The 22200-nt window shown below is 33.4% G+C and overlaps 1 protein-coding gene and 1 pseudogene across 3 annotated transcripts; one reads left to right on the forward strand and one right to left on the reverse strand.

Annotated features, from left to right (window-relative positions):
* The first annotated feature begins 2699 nt into the window (after positions 1-2699).
* Positions 2700-8129, forward strand: LOC132186083 (cuscuta receptor 1-like). 3 transcript variants are annotated; one of them, XM_059599874.1, is made up of 5 exons: positions 2700-2777; positions 3618-3773; positions 3854-3928; positions 5468-5569; positions 5849-8129. In XM_059599874.1, the coding sequence occupies exons 2-5, from the start codon at positions 3749-3751 to the stop codon at positions 8020-8022; spliced, it is 2376 nt and encodes a 791-aa protein (XP_059455857.1). In that variant the 5' UTR covers positions 2700-2777; positions 3618-3748; the 3' UTR covers positions 8023-8129. The 3 variants fall into 3 exon arrangements, with proteins under 3 accessions (XP_059455857.1, XP_059455858.1, XP_059455859.1); XM_059599875.1 differs by lacking the exon at positions 2700-2777 and having other exon boundaries at positions 2805-3773; XM_059599876.1 differs by lacking the exon at positions 2700-2777 and having other exon boundaries at positions 2805-3773; positions 5471-5569.
* An 877-nt stretch (positions 8130-9006) lies between these two features.
* LOC132188000 (glycerol kinase-like) lies at positions 9007-17163 on the reverse strand (annotated as a pseudogene).
* Positions 17164-22200: the final 5037 nt, after the last annotated feature.

Below are 22200 nucleotides of genomic sequence, written 5' to 3' on the forward strand. Positions count from 1 at the left end.
CTTTGATTTTCTCGGTCATGGGAGTAAAACCCTCACACCGAAACTAATCATCTTCGACTCAAAGGTCAGGATAAAAACTTTCACCCTAGAGATTGCTCATGAAAGTATATCTAAGGAGAAGTCAAACTCTTATTCAAAAAAAATAAAAAAGCCAGCAAATAGCTACAACAGTTGGGGCAAGGGAGGCGAAGCACACTGGCCGGCATGTGATGGACAAGATGGAGCTGTTTTGCGCCAATGGGCAGCTGAGGAGCCAGGGAGCACGGTGGGCCGACACGTGATTGAGCGAAACCAGTTAAGTAGACTAGATCTAGATTTGAAAAACTAGATCTAAAGCCCAATTGATTATGGGGAGGAGAAGAGCAGTGCAGCATGGTGGAGGACAGATGGAGGCAGCGCAGCATAAGCTACGGGGAGAGGGAGGAAAGAAGAGGGGAGTAGGGGGGAGGGGAAAGGAGGAAGGAAGAGCTTCCTCCTCCCCGCAGGGTTTTTAACGTTGAAGTTATTAAACAATTAAAATTAAAACATATATGAAAACATATAACCTTGAAGTTATTATAAAAATAAAATTTCCTACTTCCCTCTCCTCCTATCCTTTTTCTGTATTTTCCTTCACCCTCTACACTTCCAAGTAAACCATTGGATAATTTCCATGTTAAGTAAATCCACAATACTTAAAATGAAATGAAAGCCATATAATGTAAAACTAGATTACTATTGCATTCCATTAGACGAATGGTCATGGGTTGTTACACATATACGTACTGAAGTCTGAAGGAATGCATGTATTGTATGAATATTTTAGAAGTATAGTACAAGAATTATGTAGTGAACAAACGCCGTTGACAATTAGCATCATTTTTTTAATTAATTTTCCTCATTCAACCAGTAACTTTTTCTTTTTCTCTTTTGTAGGATTTGAGAAGATGTCAAGCTTAAGGAATCTGAGAATTCTAGACCTTGGTTATAACTACTTTGATAATACTAGTATTCCACAGTCTTTGGGTGCAGTGACATCGCTTGAAACTTTGATTCTTACTCAGAATAAGTTGCAAGGATACTTTCCTGCTCAAGGCGATTTCTTCTATCTTATATCTTATGAGAGGATTTATAGTTTGATACATTGATTCCACTTGGTTCTTACTAATTTTCATTTATCTTTAATTTGAAATGCAGAGTTAATTGCATTGAGAAACTTGAACAAGCTAGATATAAGCTGGAACTACTATAATGGTTCCCTACCACTGCAAGGCAAGTTTTCTGTCATGGAGAGAGTAGTTTAACCGCGGGTTAGACGCATCAATCATAAGGTTCAAGAGCATGAATATCAATTTGAATGGATCACTCCGAAAATTTTTATCGAGTTGCTTTTGAAATTTTTGTATTGAAGCATATATATATATGATGGAATTCTTTTTTGGTCTTCCAATAATGTTCTTCCAGGTTTTGAAAGGCTAGTACTACTTCGCAAATTGGAGATATTGAACCTTGGTTATAGCATTATAGCATCTTTAAGTGGACTTATGTCCCTTAACGCATTGAGTCTTGCAAGGAATTCTTTTGAACTTTGGAATACATTGGAAGCTATTCTACTTCTATAGCCGGCCTTTTTCCCTTTATATTTATTATTATCATTTCAAATCTCTCTTTAATAGTACTTATTCCGTGATTATGTTCACTTATTTATTATCTATTGATGGCATGCATGCATGTATTGTAGAATTATTCGTCACATATAGAGAACAAATTCTGTTGAGGGCACAATTTGATACCTTCCATTGTACTTACTTCTTACTAATTTTCATTCGAATGCACAATTTGACAAGTGCTCTATAACCATAGGTTATAAGCATCAATCATAAGGTTCAAGCTAGAGTATGAAAATCAATTTGAAATTGAATATTTCTATCAAATTAATCTTGAATTTTTTGTATTGAAGCATAAGATGGGGTTCTTTTTTGTGTCTTCCAATCATTTTCTTCCAGGTTTTGAAAGGCTAGTACTACTTCCAAAGTTGGAGATATTGAACCTTGGTTATAATTCCTTTGATTGTAGCATTATACCATCTCTAAGTGGACTTGCGTCTCTTAACACATTGAGTCTTGAAGGAAATTATTTGGGAAGGTGCAATACAACTACAGGTAATCTAATATCGCTTCCCTTTATATTTATGATCATCATTTCAAAGCTTCTTTAATTGTACTTTTTCCGTAATATATTATATGGTCACTTCTTTAGTATCTCTTACAAGCGGACTTACATCCCCTAAAGCTGAACATATATTCTTGATTTAAAATAATTATCACGAAATACTAGTGATTATCAAGTGATGTTGTCCAGAAGTTTGAATTGTGCATATCTAGTTAGTAAGCTGTAAAATACTATTTTTCGTCTAAATACTACGAATTGCATACTTGCTTTTTTTTCTTTCTTTTTTTTTTTAATAGATCTACTACAGGTTTTGAAAGCTTGTCAAGATTGGAGAACCTGGAGACCTTAGATCTTAGTGCCAACAATTTAAATAGAAGCATCATAGAATCATTGCCTGCAATCAAATCCCTTAAGAATCTGAATCTTAAAGGAACGAAATAAGAGGATCTTTTCCAATCAAAGGTACATATGTTGATCTTCAGTATTATTTTATAGAAACTGGAAGCAGTTACAATCATATTTGAAATTTTCTTTGTTCTGCTTTATGTAGGAATATCGGCTTTTGAAAACTTGGAGAAGTTGGATTTAAGTTGATAATTTGCTCAATGGCTCCCTGACAATCCAAGGTAATGAGAGGGAGAGACACACACTTAAGTTTGAAATTTTCAATTACTTCATAACCATTTTACACACGTCTTTCATATTTCTATTAAACTACTTATTTATTTTATGACACAAGTCACAATTTTCTCCACCTGCATTCAATCCTCTGTTTTGTTTTTGATTTTTTCAAATTTTTACTGCTCAAAGATTTTAGGAAACGTTATATAGATTTCTTCCCCACGCAAAATAATGGAAAACTATACCATATTCTTCTTTGTTCCAATTTATACATAAATCTATCTTAATTTTTTTTTTACCAAAAATAGAAAACCACCACATAGGCTATAAAGTTTGCGATCAAAAGAATATAATTTCAATTACAACTGCAAGTGTAGGGTTGGGATGATGTTTATTGTATCTCAATCAATCACTAATATTCAATACAAAAATCCTAAATTGTTAAGGTTCCATATGTTGTTATCAGTATTGCAGTTAGTCTACCCTACACGATAACAAATGCAAAATAGAAGCCACCCAAGTAGCTCATAGAAGATAATTACAAAAGCAGTGTAAAACATTATGAGATTGTATTGCTACATCGATCCCATTTTGTTGATGTTGACTTGAATCACAACAATTGTTCTTGGATGTCCATCATGTCGGAAATATGCAAAGAAAGTTGTGTGAAGCATGAAATGCATCAGTGTGTTTCCCTATGTGCATTATAATCAACATTACATATCAGTTACGGTTTCTTGTTGACTTTAACACTAGAGTAGCCAAATTTGTTTAAGCTATAAAACGCTATTTTTCTTCTAAACACTGCAAATTGCATAGTTTTGTTTTTAATAGATCTATTACAGGTTCGGAAAGCTTGTCAAGATTGGAGAATTTAGAAACCTTAGATCTTAGTTTCAACCATTTCGACAAAAGCATCATTGAATCATTGAGCGCAGTCAAATCCCTTAAGAATTTGAATCTTGCTTCGAATTATATGGGAGGATCCTTTCCTGCCAAAGGTATATTGATCTTCCGTATTACTTATAGAAACTTCCAATATTCATGTTTGAAATTTTCTATGTTCTGTTTAACAATGCAGAATTATCAGCTTTTGAAAACTTGGAGAACTTGGATTTGTCTTGGAATAATTTCGATGGCCCCCTAACAATCCAAGGTAATCAGCCAAACTAAAGTTTGAGGGATAAATGTAATCTTTGTCCTTGTGGTTTGAAATTTTGACAAATAGCTACCTTAGTTTTTTTTTTTAAAAAAAAATGATTAAACACTCCTTGAGATAAGCACAAAAGACAAATTAGTATCTTCATTTAAAAAAGTTGGTTGAATCCATTAATGTGCTACATCACTGCCATTCACACTGTAACATATGCCACTTTTTTCAATTAAAAAAGAAAGTACTAAAAAGTATTAAAAACAATGAAACTAAGCAAGCCACTAAGAATATCTTGTTCCATCGGCGAATCATATGCCGTCTAGCTGGAACCTAATATTTTTTTCCCCTCTTTCTCATAGTGCCCAAAAAACTGTCTAGATAGTACTCAAAAGCTTTCTAGAATTTTCCAGTCTTCTTGAGAAGCTCCTTATGCTTAATCTCACCATTCCCATTGACTGCGTCAAGCTTAATTTGTTGATTCAATATATATCATCGTGAAATCTGAAAATAAAAATCGAAGCGTCGGATCTTCCATGTCTATTGGGATTTTATCAAATGGCCCAATTCATCATCTGAAGTCGTACATATTGAATTGTTCCATTTTCTATAAAAGTCAACTACTTCACTCTCAGGATAAAGCATTGTACCAGTATAACTCTCATTTCAGCTTTTTTGCTGTGTCAGATGCTATTTGAAGACTCAAGTGGCCTGTTTTCTTCTTTAACAAAACTCCTTTGTCCTTCTCTAATTTTTTTCTTTTCTATTCGTCTATGCTCTTCCAGCATCATCAGCTCCTTTTCCAATGTCATGGTAAATAGGCATAACAGTTGGGTTTGATTCTTCATTCTGCGTTTTCGGGAACGAGAGTGAATCTTTGTTGGTTTCCTGATGTTCTTTCCTCAAGCCATACCTTGCTTCTGCCGCACTCGCTTCTGGAGCTTTGGTCTCTTCCGCAAATGAATGGTTCGTGGTTTCTTTTGGTTTTTAAATGGCAGCGGTTGCCGGTTGCTGGTTGGACAAACACGAGGACATAATTTTCTCAAGCATAGTACTTCATTAACGGTCTCCCTTTTAATAGAAGGGTAATAAAGAGAATTACTAATGCAAATAGGACTCTTAAATCATCTACATACCTGGCCGACCGACTAGGACTAGGACTCTTAATTCATTCTAATCATCAACTAAGAGTTTGTTTGGAATTGCGTTTGATAAATAGAGCTTTTAACTCAAAAAGAGCTCTTTGGCAAAAGCTTCATTTTTAAGCTTTTGCCGAAAGTGCTTTTTGGTCATTTCTAGGCTTTTTGAACCTTTAAAAGCGCTTTTAATTTTTTTACCAAACAAGTACTGTTTTCTTCTAACGAACTTTTTGAGTGTTAAAAGCACTTTTAGGCTCCTCAAACATAATCCTAAGCATGCTCTAAAACAATTTGGTAATCTAATTTCAAGGCTAAAATAAGTTGTAATCGAAATTGAATTTCTATTTATTATTAGTCGGTATGCCATTTTAAATATTTTATTGACACTATCTCTCTTCACTTGTAGTAGGTTTGTCTAATTCCCGTATTTCTCCATATATCGGGGCACTATCTTCTTTAAAGGCTATATCATTAGCTTACAATTCTCTCAATGGCACTCTTCCAAAAGGTAAGAATCGACTAGAAAATCAAGTGTTTGCAAATTGTTAGTCTTACCAATCTAATAAATTATCTACAATTGATTAAAAATGTGAGATAAGGTGAATTGAAGGACCATGGTTGATTTAACTCAGCAATTGACCATTCACTTTCTTTTTTCTTTTTCTTTTTTTTTCTTTTTTTTTTTTTTCATTTTGAAAAACCCATATTTAAAACCTGATTTTTCTTGTTGATTCTTAGACTGGAACATAGTTAAGATAGACATTTCTAATGTTATTCCTTTTGACAGATTTGTGCTCACTCAAGAAGCTTCTAGAGTTAGATCTTCATGATAATCTCTTTGAAGGGATCCTTCCAACATGCCTAAACAATTTGACATCTCTTAGATTTTTAGATATATCTAGGAATCGATTCGTTGGAAACATCTCTTCATATCTGATAGCCAGCCTCACATCACTTGAGTACATTGATCTCAGTTATAACCAATTTGAGGGTCTATTCCAATTCAACATATTTGCTTATCACTCTAAGCTTAAGGCGATTCTATTAGCGAGTGAAAACAACAAGCTTGAGATAGAAACTGAAATATCTGCGGGTTGGGACTTCTCATTTCAGTTAATGATACTTGTGCTATCTAACTGTAATTTGAAGCTCACAGGAAACATTCCCAAGCTTCTCCTTGACCAGCGCGAATTGGAAATAATTGATTTGTCTCACAATAACTTGAATGGAAGCTTCCCTATTTGGTTGTTTGAAAACAAGACAAGACTACGAGAGCTAAATCTTCAGAATAATTCTTTCATGGGTAAATTTCATTTGCCACCAAATCAATGCAAGAGTATTATGTATATGGATGTCTCTGACAATCACTTAGGTGGGCAACTTCAAGAGAATATTGGAAAGATAACTCCGAACTTAAAATATCTAAATCTATCTCGAAATCATTTTGAAGGTTATCCTCCGTCCTCAATTGTTGACAAGAGTCATTTGCTGCAGCATTTGGACTTGTCCTTTAATGATTTCTCGGGAAAGGTACCAACAAAATTGATTGCTAGTCGCACCAACTTGTTTAGTTTGAAGTTATGCAATAATCAGTTCACAGGATTTGATCTACCGGCTGCACCTTCTAAAGAGTTTGGATGGTCTGAATTGAGGCTTTTGGATATTAGCAACAATAAATTGTCAGGAATGATTCCTAGATGGATAGGAAACATGACAAGTTTGCAAAGTCTTGTAGTGAGTAACAATTCTTTTGAAGGTCAGATTCCTTGTGGACTACCAAATTCCCTGCAATTAGTAGACCTTTCTCATAACTCACTTTCGGGATCGTTACCTTCTTGCTTGAATCTACAGAATATTGAGCACTTGTATTTGCAAGGAAACAAACTTACAGGACCTATACCAAAATCTATTTTCAATTCATCGTCTCTTTTGACATTGGACCTTAGAGATAACAATTTTTTTGGCAGCATCCCATATCAAATCAGTGCACCTCCTAACTTAAGAATACTTTTGTTGGGGGGAAACAATTTTAGTGGTATAATTCCCAATCAACTATGTTGGTTAAAGAAGATAGGCATAATGGATCTTTCCAAGAACTCTCTTTCTGGAACAATACCGCACTGCTTTCACAACATGTCCTTTGGAAAACTATATGTTAATGATTTTCTCTATGGATCATATAGCCACGATTTAAATAGTTTGTCCCTGCAAGTTGGTTCCACATTCCAAACGCTCTTCGGATGGAATAGTGGAAAAGATTACGAAAACATAGTATATGGTCAACAAGTTGCGGTTGAATTTGTAACAAAATACAGGTCTGACTCCTACCATGGTGACATCCTTAATTACATGTCTGGATTGGATTTGTCATGCAACAAGCTAACAGGTAGAATCCCACAGGAACTAGGAGAGCTATCTTCAATTCATACATTGAACTTGTCTCACAATCAGTTGACAGGTTCCATTTCACAAACTTTCTCAAATTTGGCCGAGTTGGAGAGTTTAGACCTTTCTCACAACAATTTGAGTGGAGAAATTCCTCCAGCATTGATTGCTCTAAACTTTCTAGAAGTGTTCAATGTGTCTTACAACAACTTATCGGGTAAAGTTCCAGACATGAAAGCACAGTTTGGAACATTTGAGAAGAGTTGTTATGAAGGAAATCCGTTTCTTTGCGGAGAACCATTAGATAATAACTGCACTAGAGAGGACGAGTCACATCCATCACCAACAAAATCTTCAAATGCAAGTGAAGGGCAATGGTATGAAGTAGATCCTCAGGTTTTCTTTGCAAGCTTTATTGGATCTTATATTATTTTCTTCTTGGGTGTAGCTTGTCTTCTTTATATTCATCCTTATTGGCAACAACGGTGCGTTAATTTAATTGAAGATTTGAAGTACCGATGTTATTATCCTGTTTTTGATACCTTAAAAAGATTGTCAAACTGTTTAGAATCTTAGATATATTGAGATTCCAAGGACATCTTTGGTGGTAGTGATCATAGCCGTACATTTGATTATGAATAATGGTTATTGTGGTCTAATATAAGACAAGGTGTTCACTTGCACTTGCTTTCTTCTGTATTGTAATTCTTGTCATTTGATGATGGATGTTGTTCTTATAGCTAAAAATACTATTAATAGTATGAATAAACTTGTTTTTCAACACATGTGATTTGTGGATACATTTCTAATCGGAAAACCATTTATTATATTTGGAATTATAACTTGTAGCTGTGCAAAAAGCATCGATTTGTCTAATCCTTTGCATTAGAAGAAACAAAATTGGTACTCGAACCCAAATTTGATACTCCAACTTGTGACTTAACTTTCAAGACAGTGATCGACTTCGGTACAGATAAATGGATGCATTGATAATTTGGTGTTTTAGATGCATTAATAATTTCTGCCTAGTCTTTTCATTCTGAAAATTGATGTTTTGTTGGAGTATTTTTGGGATCAAAACAAGCTACCTCAACAATCATCTTCTTAGACGTCTCCGGTGTGAGAATAGTGTGCCTGGAAAACAAAGGAAGCGTCACAAGCCCCTCAGCCGGGGTCAAATACTCTCCAATGCTTAAAATAGCATGTTTATTTTCAGATTGAAGAGGAGATAAAAAAAATCATCTCCGGTTCTTAGAGAACAAGAGGAGGAAGGCAGACATTTTTTAGTCTGAGAGAGGAAGAATGAGGAGTGGGGCGCTGGCAATGAGGTGTGTGTGTTGGCAATCAAATTAGAGTTAGCTCATGACTTGTTCCTCCTCTAGGATGTCATGGGGAATCCGAAAGCTAGTGAGACCGTGAAAGATAAGAATGGGAAACTCCCAGTGATTTTAAAAGAAAATGGTTGAGTATTTTCATATTGAAAAGATAAACCCACACTTTGATGACATTAATCAAATTAATTATAATATGGATGCATTGATAATTTGGTGTTTTACAGTATAAATCAGCATTATTATAATTTTATTCACTTCAATACATTCTGGTCTCCATAATTCACATAAATGTACCCAACATTAAACATTCCATAACTCAAGACAAAAGGACATGGGAAAATAAAACAGGGGATAATGGAACAGGATTGACACGAGTATATCAAAGAGAAAGATCAGCCAAGTCAAAAGTTCTAGAAACAGCTTTGCACCAAGATTCCACCTTCTTCTTCCTTAACTCTTCATTTAATGTTGAACGGAAAATGGTTGCAGTTTTCAACTTTTCTTCAGAAGCAAATATCTCATCTTCTGTCCAAAAACCAACTGCTAATCCAGCAGCATAGGCTGCTCCAAGAGCGGTTGTTTCTATGTCAGCTGGTCTCACGACCGGGCTTCCCAACAAGTCTGCCTACAAAACATTAATAAACAAAATTTACAATTATTGGACCACAAAAAGGAGCTCTCAGTTTGAAGAAAAATTAGATTACACGGGATAATAATATAAGATCACTAACCATATCTAAGAAATCAATATTTATTCAAATGAACATTGCAATATGAAAATATCAAAACTGAATGCCTTGGTGAAACTTTAACAAGAAAATGATAATTTCTTAAAAATTGGTTGAGGAAAAAAAAACCCGAAAGACCACTCCTTTCACATATTATCAAATAAGTGAACGTAAAGAAGTAGCTAAAAACTTGAAGGAAATGATTAAGCAAACATATATAACATAGAATAGCTGCCCATGATTATTTACCAAAATTTATGAAAAAAGAAGCCAGTCAACTCTAATTCAAAATGTAATCCTTCTCCAATATAAAAATAGGATGAATAGTGAGGCTGTGGGTTCACGGGCGAAACTAGGTAGGCACTATTGCACTCTCAAAATTTTAAAATTTAGAAAAGTTACCGATTTTTATTAGATGCCCTCCAAAATTATTATTTTTTATTCCACTAAAATGTCTTTTCTCTTCTTCTCCCACCTAAAATTCTAATTCCACCCGTGTAGGTTCAAGACTTTGAGGAACCAAAACCCTTTTACACGTAAAGATTGAAAAAAAAAAAATTTCTCTCTAAAAACCAAAGCCTTTTGAAGTCGCTTCATTCACTTATTCATATGGAATCCATAAGCAGCAGGAAATTAGATTCAGTCGATGACTCAAAGCAACTCAAACTAGCATCATGTTGCACACAGAAAGGTTGCAAATGATTTCCACATGCAGCATAAATGGTCCAAATTCAAATGTGATGGTGAGACATCATTTGGTAACCAATATTTTGGTAAAAAATTTGGTACACCTAGCATTTTTCTTTATAAAAAGGGCGTTGATAGAAAAATAGGGAAAAAGGATGTATTGGTAATGTTGAACTATACACTAAAATGAAAAAAATATGACAAAAGAAACACAGAAAGCCCAAACCTGAATCTGCATCAAAAGACTGTTAACAGTAGCACCACCATCTACCCTAAGCAAGAATTCCCCCTTCTCATTCTTAACCTCACCCCCCTCCCCTGCATCTTTGTGCATGGAATCCAACACATCTTTGATTTGGAAACACATGCTCTCGAGCACAGCTCGAGCAATGTGAGCCTTGCTTGTAAACCTTGTGATCCCAATACAAACTCCACGAGCATCATCACGCCACCAAGGAGCAAACAATCCAGTAAAAGCAGGCACAAAGTAAACCCCACCGCAGGATTCAACCTTTAAAGCCAATTCCTCAATCTCACTCGCACTACTAATTATCCCAAGACTGTCTCTGAGCCACTGAACTGCAGCTCCAGCAATAGCAATCGATCCCTCCAGAGCAAAATTTGTTGGTGCTTTGGGGCCAAGCTTGAATGCTAAAGTGGATAGGAGCCCATGCATTGACTGGATTATCTCTTCACCTGTTTTGACAAGTATGAAAGCACCAGTTCCATAGGTGCTTTTAGCTTCACCTTTCCGGCAAGATTGCCCCAACATTGCTGCATGTTGGTCACCTTCGGAAATTTGTCCAATAAGCTCAGAATTACTGACAATTTTGGGCAGAATTTCAGCTGGATTTTTAAAGTGGGTTTATCCCAATTAAGTGTTTTGAGATCCACGAGCATTGTTCTTGATGCATTCGAAACATCGGTAGCATGAATTCCTCCATTTATGCTACCTGTTAAGTTCCAGATTAACTAAGTGTCTATCGTACCAAAAAGAGAATCCCCTGCTTTCACACGGGTGTGATTCCTTAACAGCATCCACATTCTCTATCAACCAGAGCAGCTTCACTGCACTGAAATAGGTGCTTTTGGGCAGACCACATACCTCCACAAAATGAGTCCTTCTCCAATTTTCTGTAAAATTAAAACCAGAAAAACCCAAATAAGGTACACGAATTCATCCAGAAAAAGAACATGTACTCCTATATTCTATATTAATCGTTCAGTGAGAGGTTTAGGATGCGTGAGAGTCTTAACAAATTAGGCTGGGATATTTTGTCCCATTCTTTGGCAATCTGTTCATAGATGGCATGACTTGCAAGCTTATTATAGTTATTAAGATAAGAGTTGTAATATGTGGCTTTTTTAACTCCAAATTTATGAATAAAGTACTAATTGATCTCTCTCTCAATATCCTTTTTTCCCTCCAATTATGTCTCTCTCTGATGAATGTGATGCTACTAAATCGACCCCATGTTTGTTTACTCTTTTTTTGTAAAATATTACTATCTATGACTACGATGGGCTTTGACATTTTACTATTAATTGCATTGTGTATATATATGCCATGAAATTCTTGAGTTGGCCTTAAACCGCACAATTAAGATTAGCTTTATAGAATTCATACTTGACAAATTAATTTCATTGAGAATGAGGGAAAGGAATCAGGACTGTAACTGTTTTTTTTTTTTTTTTTTTAACATGCCAACACAAGAGGAAGAGGAGGATTCGAACTAATGATCTCCGATTAATTAGGCATGGTTTCCACCGATTGAGGCACCCCTTAAGAACAAGAATGTACTGTTAAAAACATGTATTTGCTTACATAGCCATCATGCTTTTTACACTCACAAGTTTATAGTGCACCCATTTGTTTTTGACTCAATACTTAATTCAAACATTACGGATATATGTTGCTCTCTGCCTCAAGTTTATATATGTTTATTGTAAAATTACTTTTACTTTGTTGAATATTTATGCACTATTCCTTTCTGAGAAGCATGGATATCGGTGGGTAACTTGTTTGTAAGAGTTTGTGACTTGATTTATTTAGAGACTTTTGTGCAAGAGTGTATTAGTAGACTATTTATGTTGGGTTGATCTTGTGCCTTCTTAGTACTCAATCTGCTAATTAAACCATTTCTTAGTTAAAATGAATAGCCCAATGAAGCTTGTTTTTTGCGCACTTGGACTACCAATACAAATTCTCATCTTTCAGTTAGGCCGAGCCCGAATAAGCTATAGGTTTGAGAATGAGGCCCAGATCAAATTGGGTTTGCACAACACTACTTGATGGATTATGTTGATTTAGTCACTGCAAAGCCCAAATTGCTTTGTTGACATGATGTTTTTTTTCCTTGTTTAAAATTATGAATAATAAGATAATAATCTCTTTAACGGTTACCAATTAATGCATACATGAGTTAAACATATACACCTTTTATTTTTTACAAGGAAAAAAATGGTATAATTTAACAATGAGATATTTGCCCCGGATCCTTTTCCCATCCTTCAACTTTTTAAAATTATAATTTTTAGTGTTTTCAATAACTCATATGCCTTTTCTTTCTTATTCACTAGGGAGCAGTAGAGGTCATTTTTCCATGTAAGGTGACAAAGATTTGGAAAAAAGGTCTCAATGCAAAGATGCTTCCTTGCAAACATGATATCCATGAGATTATTTATCAATTTCTTTTTATTTATCCTTTCTATCTTATGATCTTCCAGATATTTTGTAATTGCATAAAACATATTACAAGTACTAAAATGCTTTTGAGAGTAGGAATCAAAGCATTCTCAGCTACATATTGTAAGAAAAGTGTCTTTTGAATTGTAGCCAAACAATGTTTCATTTATTTTCTGTAATACAAAAATTTCTGCTTTATCTACACTAATCACATCTATAGCATTTTTTTTTTTTTTTTTCATATTTGTCTTTGCACAAGTGATTAGTCTCCAATTAATCTTAAAAAAAAAATGGTTTTGAAGCTTGGTATGGAAGCATGTGATGTGATCACCTTTACTCTGGCAAACCTAAAAGCCCATAATTACAAGAAAGTGCCACACTTATATGCACCCAATAATTACATCTTTCGCACGTGTAATCAACCATGAAAATAGTTACAAACATGTTACAGAAAGAGGAAGCAGACTCCTATTTGTTTGTTAGATCCTACAAGTAATTAGATTTGAACCATAGTACTAAGGATCTGTTAATATGTGCGTTTGATGGGCTTAAAAGTGTATTTAACACTCAAAAAGTCCGTTTGAAGAAAAAAGTAAGCGTTTGGTAAAAAAATTGAAAGCGCTTTTAAGGGTCTAATATGCCTAAAAAATGGTCAAAATGCAATTTTAGTAAAAACTTAAAATTGAAGTTTTTGTCAAAAAAAATGTTTAGCGACTTAAAAACTCTGTTTAACAGATACAATTTCAAACATATTCTAAGTCGATAAAGAAACATAAGAAAAAAAAAAAAAAAATTATGGTTGTTGTGTATAGAAACTGTTATTTAAATTTTAGCTAGCTCTCTGGTACCGTCACGAGGGGACAGTTTACCTCGATTTCTCTGGTAACATTAAAAAAAGGTCTTGATGGAAGCACACAAGTAACGTTGAAATTGAGGGGTATTGAATATTGATGTTTTAATGCATTAATTATATATTTTCAATGACTTTGGGAAAAAGTGCATGTCTAATTTAATCGGTCCATGAAATTCCATGCATTGAACTTCGAAAGTCCAGTAAACAGGAATAAAAAATAAAGAAAGCTATAATTAACATTGATAAAAAATAAAAAGCACCCTCTAAAAGCCTCTCTTGCATGCCATAAAATCTCACAAAAAAAAAAAAAAAAAACTGAAAGTGCAACGTACAAGTAAACAGAAATAGGAAAGGAAATGGAATGAGGATCAAAATAACACACGACTGCATTCAAATGTAGCTAGGATTGCATTAGAGCCTTAATCAAGGATTAAATGTAAAATTGGTCTATGTGGTTGGCCTAAATTACAAATCATTTCTAGTTGTATAAAAAATAATATATAGGTATTCTATGTAGTTAGAGTAAATTACAACTCACTCTCTATGGTATAAAAAATAATTTAAAGGTTCTCAGAGTAGGCCGAAATAACTATTTGCTCCCTGAAATCAATTTCCATTAAGTAACTTAACAGAATTTGTTACTTTGTCATGTCATACCCCATAAAAATGCGACATGTGTTATTATTAATTTCTGACATTAAAAAATGACAACTAAGATTTTTCAAATCATTTTAGGACACCGGCTAAGATTACACATCGGCCCTCACTCAACGTCATACTGCTACAGCAAATTAATCTAATCTCTTCTACCCTCAAAATTATACTCAATGTGTAACCGTCCCTTATTTTCATCTTCCTTGCCATGATTTGGAAGCATTTTGCAAGAATTTGATGGTCGCATTTAAGAGAATTTGACATGGAGTGAGGGCTGATGTGTAATCTATATAAGTTGGCGTCCTAAAATGATGTGAAAAATTATAATTGTCAGTTTTGAAAGTCATAAATTAATAATAATAAGTGTCGCGTTTTTTTTGGGTCTGACGTGCTAAAGTAATGGATTTTGTTAAGTTATTTAATGGAAAATTGAGTTCAGGGAGTAAACTGTTACTTTGGTCTACTCTAATGACCTATAAATTATTTTTTATACCGCAGGAAGTAATTTGTAATTTAGGCTAATTACAAGGACCTATATATTTCATTTTATACCACAGAGAGTGAATTGTAATTTAGGTCAATCACAATAACCAATTTTACATTTATCCCCTTAATTAATTAAGTTATCTTGTAGTAATCTAATGTTGTATTTTTGAAACTCGTCATTTCGGCATTGCTTTCTTCTGTGTTCGTGTTTGGCTCCTAAATTATAATCTGCTCCTAAACTTTTGTGAATTGTCTCTTATTTTGATCTACTAATGATCAGATGAACAGTTTGTAAAACCATTTGTTTTGCTACCATTGAAATGATCACTTGCATAAGCCAAAAAAAAATAAAAAAAATAGGGCAGATGTTCCTCCCTGCAATGGTTGAATTGTTTATATGTTTTCCCAAATAATTAATTTTTATTGAATTTTTTATTTATTTCGTCAGTTATATTCTTCAACTTTTGTTTTATTTTATTTTTAAATCTTGACAGTGTAGTAGCCATTTTGTTTTTTACCGGACTCATTTTACTTCATACATTGTAGGCTTGGAATGGCTTTAGATTCTCTAAGACCCTATTTGGGTGTGTGTTTGAGGACGCGTTTAATATTCAAAAAGTCTATTTAAAGAAAGAAGTACTAGTTTGGTAAAAGAGATTGAAAGTGCTTTTAAGGATTCGAAAAGTCTAAAAATGGTCAAAACGCATTTTTAACAAAAGTTTAATTTTAAGCTTTTGCTAGAAAGTAATTTTTGACTTAAAAGCTATATTTCTCAAACACAATTCCAAATATGCAATGAGGCAAGCTGAACTGATACCCAACACAGTCCCAAAAAGTTTTTGAGGGACTTTCAAGATTGTAAGAATTGTTTTGGTAATTGGTTAGCACACCAAAACAGAGTAACGTGCCTTTCAAAAAAAAAAAAAACAGAGTAATGTGTATTTCATATATATATATATATAAGTCAATTGTTTATTACGATCAGTGGCAAATTAAGGTTGGTTCATAGGTGGCAAGATAAAACAATAGTTAAACAAAAATTAATTAAAAATACTAAAAAATATAACTAACGAAATAAATCTTTCAATTCAACGACGAGTTTCATATTTTGAAATATTTGCAATTTAAATATAAAATTTTATATAGGCAAGTCTATTAATTGATAGTAAATTTAAAAATAAATCCATATAAAATGTGATTACATATCTAAATTTAAAAATAAATCCATATAACTAATGTGAGTTACATATCTCAAATTTTTTTTTTTTTTTAAAAAAAGAAAAACTATTTGCAGTAATGTAACCTTGTGATTAGAGATTGTGTGAAACTATGAAATTGAGAGCAAAAAATACTATTTGGTATGTGACAGTAGATGGGAAATTGAAAAAAACACTATTTGCTAAAAGTAAAAAAAAAAAAAAAAAAGTGGTATATGGACAATTGGGAGATGCAATGGAATTATGCCAAATCCTCACAGTTCTCACCGCAGCAGCTGTTTATAAAACTATTGATTTTGATACTTGGCGCAATCAAACGATTGATTTCATTGAGAATGAGAAAACAAAGGAATCAGGACCGTAACCATTAAAAGCATGTATTTGCTTACATAGCCGTCGTGCTTTTTACTCGCACAAATCTACAGTGTACCCATTTGTTTTTTATCCGAACTTTTTACTTAATTCATATATTTCGGATAAATGTATATATGTTTGTAAAATATTATTATAAATTATATATGTTTATTGTAAAATTACTCATACTTTGTTGTATATTTATGCACTATTCCTTTCCGAGAAGAATTTTACCGGTGGGTAAACTGTTTGTAAGAGTTTGTGACTTAATTTATTTAGAGATTTATATGCAAGTATGTACTGATAGACTATTTATGTTGGGTTGATCTTGTGCCATCTTAATACTCAATCTGCTAATTAAACCACTTTCTTACATAAAATGAATAGCCTGGCCAATCAAAATGCTCCAAGGACATGTTTGGGATTGCGTTTGAGGGACTTAAAAATGTTTTTAATATTCAAAAAGTACGTTTGAAGAAAAAAAGTACTCGTTTGGTAAAAAAATTAAAAGGGCTTTTAAGAGTCCACAAAGCCTAAAAATGATCAAAACGTACTTTTGGCGAAAGCTTAAAAATGAAACTTTTGCTCAAAAGCTATTTTTTACTTAAAAACTCTATTTTTCAAACGCAATCCTAAATAAACTTTAATTGTTATTTAACAGTCGGTCACCGATAGGGAACAATTTACCTTGACTTCGTTCAAGACCAGTAGAAGTCATTTTTCCATATAAGGTGACAAATATTTGGAAAACAAAGTGTGGAGGTGCTTGTCCCATACGTTGGAATGGTAGTAAAGATGCCGCCAATCCATGTCAGAGTGGAAATTGAGGCCGCCAATCCATGTCAGAGTGGAAATGAAATAGTATTGAACATGTTGGCCAATTACTTTGCGGAAAAATTGTATGTCTAATCTAATCAGTCCATGTCCACTGGAATTCCTAACACTAAATTCCAACTTTCAAAGTTCAGTTTTTCAATTTTCTAAATCTTTCACGTGTTCTCCCATTATTCAAGTTTTTTTCTAAGAAGTTTTTATATTTTTAATTAAGAAGTACGTTTTTTTTTTTAATTATTCAAATCTAATCATTTTTTTTTTTTAATTGAGACTGTGTTTTGGCATAATAGTCTTGAAGGTAGCACTCATACCAAAGAAGTGAAAGAAGCCAAGTAAACTTGCTTTTAGCGGAATAAATTTTGCAATTTCGTTCTCATTGTATATATAGGAAGAAGAGTTACAATTGCAATTAGGAGAACTATTACAATAATAATTAGGAGATCTAATACAACTAAAGAACTTAATAAGAAGAGATAAACCTACTCTAAAGATAATTACAAGAGATAAAACTACGCTAAAGATAATTACAAGAGTTGCATTTAGATGCAACTATATTTGATTGAAAAGATTTGTTGTACTTCAGCTGTTGGATGTTCCTTAATAGGAAGGCCTTTTGTGACTTCCCTTTTTTCTCAAACCCAAAAATGATATATGCTAATATGATTAATACTCACACATGTTTATAGCCAAATAAGTTGTAGCTCAAATTCTACTTCTTTCATTATAAGAATAGGATATTCCCATGACCATGAATGTTGCTATATATTGAGTGCATTTGTATATACTTAAAATAAAAATAAAAATTCCTATGTCCGTGAATGAGAACTTTCATTTTTTTTTTTTTTCTTTTTGAAGGATAACGATGAATTTGACAATTGTTGTTCGTAATTGACATATAGAATAAAAAAATATTATGTTATTAATTGCTTTCAAGATTATGGGGAAAAATTGTCTGAAAAAGCCATAATTAACACAATTTCTCCTTTTATTTTATTTTATTTTTTATAATTCCAGTTAACTATTGATGACAATGAGCTGACATTTTGGGTTCATTAGTAGCATAAGCTAAGCAAAAAGGATTGCTCATAGAGCTAAGTCTCTATTACTTCTTTCTACAATGAGTTATAGTGATTTCAGGTGCCTTTCTACCATTGTTGGTGTTTGTTAATCTTATTGTAGATTCTTATTATTACTTTTAAATTAAGGCTCTATTTGTTTCAACATAAAATATTTTATGTTCAAAGCATTTTTCAACGTATAGCAAGTATAAAAAATTAACAAATATTTCTTATATTTTTATTCAATCATATTAATGTATAAATATCAATTATTACTACAAACATAAGAAAATTAATGCAAAAAAAAAAAAACTAAAAAAAAAAAACTTAAAAATTATGTTCAGTTAAAATATCAATTTTTTTGTCATATACCCTTGCACTTACAAACTGGTAAAGTTTTGATCTGATCAATCTTGTGCATTCATCCTTCATGGGTTTGCCATTGAAAAAACTACTTCTCAAATCTTAGACAACATAACAAAGGGGAAAAAAGAAAATCCAAGGGTATTGATTTTGAACTTATGTATGAGTATGAGGTGAGATCATATATTTACATTTTAGTTAATTCATATACATATAGAAACCGTTAATTAGCCCTCTGGGCATGGTCACCAATAGGGGACAATTTACCTTGACTTCGCTGGAGACCAATAAAAGTCATTTTTCCATGTAAGATACAAAGATTTGAAAAAAAAAAAAAAAAAAAAAAAACACTAAAAATAGTACTGTGGAGGTGCTTGTCCCAACACCCATGTGCTGGAATATAATGCGTATTCCTAGCTCCTCTATTTCATTTGTATTTCAGAAGACTATCTGTATCTACCCATTGACCTCAACCTTCAAACACGGCAATCAATCCCTCCTTCCCATAATTATTGGACCAAATAAGGATCACAAAAAATATCTCTCAGTTTGAAGATAAGAAAAATATTATATTTCAACCACTTATGAGAAAGAATACCAAGAACACACGATGATATAGATAACTAATAATAATTATAAAAAATAAATTAAAAATTAAAAATTAAAACTTCACAATATTAATATATAATAAGATCATTGACCATATCGAATAAATTAATATTTATTCAGATAAACGTTGCAATAAGAAAATATCAAAACTGACTGCCTTGGTGAAACTTCAACAACAAAATGAGAATTTCTTAAAATTTGGTTAGTAAAAAAAAAAACATAAATAAATTCTCAGGTTTCCGATTTTTTTTTTTCCTTTTAGTTGTCTTCTTTTGAATTTGGTTCAATTTCCGATATATATATATATATATATTAACGTAATTATCATTCTTCCGCACATTTTGTAGCTGTGAAATTTCTGGTATACATGAATATATACAATTGGGATGGACAATTGGGATGCAATGGAATTCTGCCAAATCCTCACATTTCTCACCGCAGTGGCTGTTTGTAAAACTATTGATTTTGATACTTGGCGCAATCAAACAATTGATTTCATTGAAAATGAGGAAACAGAGGAATTAGGATCGTAACCGTTAAGAGCATGCATTTGCTTACATAGTCATCGTGCTTTTTACTCGCACAAATCTACAGTGTACCCATTTTTTTTTTTAGCCCGACCTTTTCACTTAATTCATATATTTCGGATAAATGTATATATGTTTGTAAAATATTATTATGAAATATATATGTTTATTGTAAAATTACTCATACTTTGTTGTATATTTATGCACTATTCCTTTCCAAGGGGCATTTTACCGGTGGGTAAACTGTTTGTAAGAGTTTGTGACTTTATTTATTTATTTGCAAGTATGTATTGATAGACTATTTATGTTGGGTTGATCTTGTGCCCTCTTAGTACTCAATCCACTAATTAAACCACTTTCTTACATAAAATGAATAGCCCGGCCAATGAAAATGCTTTAGGGGCATGTTTGAGATTGCGTTTGAGGGATTTAAAAGTGCTTTTAATATTCAAAAAGTCTATTTGAAGAAAAAAAATACTCGTTTGGTAAAAAAATTAAAAGCGCAAAATGACCAAAACGTACTTTTGGCAAAAGTTAAAAAATGAAATTTTTGTCCAAAAGCTCTTTTTTATTTAAAAGTTCTATTTTTCAAACGCAATTCTAAACAGGCTTTTGTATTTAGTCCTCAATCACCGTAAGGGATAATTTACCTTGACTTCACTCAAGACCGGTAGAAGTCATTTTTCCATGTAAGGTGACAAATATTTGGAAAACAAAGTCTGGAGATGCTTGTCCCATACGCTGGAAGACTGACCCTAGAAACAAAGTCTGGGTCCCTAGTTTAGAAGACTGACCCTCGCCACTGACTCCAACCTTCAAACAAATCCCTTCATATGCCCACCACCCACCTTCTAGCTCTCAAACTTCTATATATAATGACCATATTTCTTTGAATTTTACATTGAGCTTTCCCTTTCGTGTGCAAAGGAAGAAGCTGGTTTACCTACAAATTAATGAAACAATTTTTCTCAATGGCAGACCCACCTTTACTGAAAGCCTTGCTGTGGGGTTTACTTGTGTTTCTTCAATTTCATGAGCACGCAGCCTGCTTCCACGAAGAGAGGATTGCTCTGCTTGAGTTGAAGGTGTTTCTGAAATCCAATATTATTTATGCAGGTCACCCCCTTCTTCCCTCGTGGATCGACGATGCAAAGAGTGATTGTTGTGGTTGGGAGAGGGTCACGTGCAACTCCACCACCGCTCACGTTATCAACCTTTCCCTCTACAACTTAAACCAAGATCCTGATTACTACGATGAAGATCCCTATTACTATTTCTTCAAAAATGAAGAGAAGAAGCAATATTGGTTGCTAAACATGTCACTGTTGGCGCCTTTCAAGGAGCTGAGAAGTCTTAATCTGTCCGGCAATGTAATTGGTGGTTGCCTACCAAATGAAGGTATGTTCTCAGCCTCCCCTGCTTTTCCTTTCTCATATCAAATCCCTCTTAAAACACACACAAAAAAAAACGAAAAAGAGAAATTATCTAATGCTACGTTGAAAAGATGGCTTTTGAACGTCTTCAGTCTAATTCCCTCCACCCAAAAAGAAATAAAAAGCGAAAAGATTTCCTTGAGCCATTTTACTCTTCCGTGATAAAAATTAAGAATTACAAGGATCGGATTTACCTCTTTAACAATGATAAAGATAATTACAAATATTAATTTCTAAAGTTTTATAATTATTTTTATTTTCTTTTTTCTTTTTTTCTGTTGAATCACGGGTGTCCCGCGTGATTTTGAATTATGTCTTGCTAAAATTAATTTATCAAAATTAAATTCTAATGAATTATAGAAAACATAAAAAGACACTGGGGCAGATGTGGCCTCGCAAAGTCAGACTCGCCGTGGTTTTTTGGATCCTACAGCAGCGGAAGGCGTGGCTGCTATTATGGCCGCCCAACTGCCCAACTATGTGTCAAGTCGGGGATCCAGCAGGTGCAACTTGAGGGAGATGCGAAGACTATCATTGCTGCAATAAACTCGGTTGACCCTGATGAGAGTGGGAGGGAAATGTGTTATACACGTCGCGAAGGGAATAAGGTGGCTCATGCGTTGGCTCGTTTGGCTACACACGAACCGTTGAATATGGTGTGGTATAATAACCCACCGGATTGGATACGTGACCTCTTGCAAGCAGAGATTTCTGCTTTGCAGCATTTGCAATAAATACAATATATCCGATTACTCAAAAAAAAAAAAAATTGGATTATATATAATAGAAGGACAAAGTTTTCTTCCAAACTAAGTTGGAGGAATTTCCTTCAATTTAGTCTATAAAAGTGACATGTGTCCCTTGAACATGTAAGATGCACATGTTTTTTAATAATAGGGGCAAAGTTAAAATAAATTTTATTAAAAACTCA

This window comes from Corylus avellana, chromosome ca7, assembly GCF_901000735.1.
Source record: "Corylus avellana chromosome ca7, CavTom2PMs-1.0".
NCBI classification, from domain to species: Eukaryota; Viridiplantae; Streptophyta; class Magnoliopsida; order Fagales; family Betulaceae; genus Corylus; species Corylus avellana.

What these genes read in the sequence shown, in the direction of transcription:
- LOC132186083 (XM_059599874.1), top strand. Translation starts at nt 3,749, where the DNA reads ATGGGAGGATCCTTTCCTGCCAAAG. An exon ending in AGGATCCTTTCCTGCCAAAG is followed by an intron (nt 3,774 to 3,853) that starts GTATATTGATCT and finishes TTAACAATGCAG; the next exon opens with AATTATCAGCTTTTGAAAAC. An exon ending in TGGCCCCCTAACAATCCAAG is followed by an intron (nt 3,929 to 5,467) that starts GTAATCAGCCAA and finishes CTTCACTTGTAG; the next exon opens with TAGGTTTGTCTAATTCCCGT.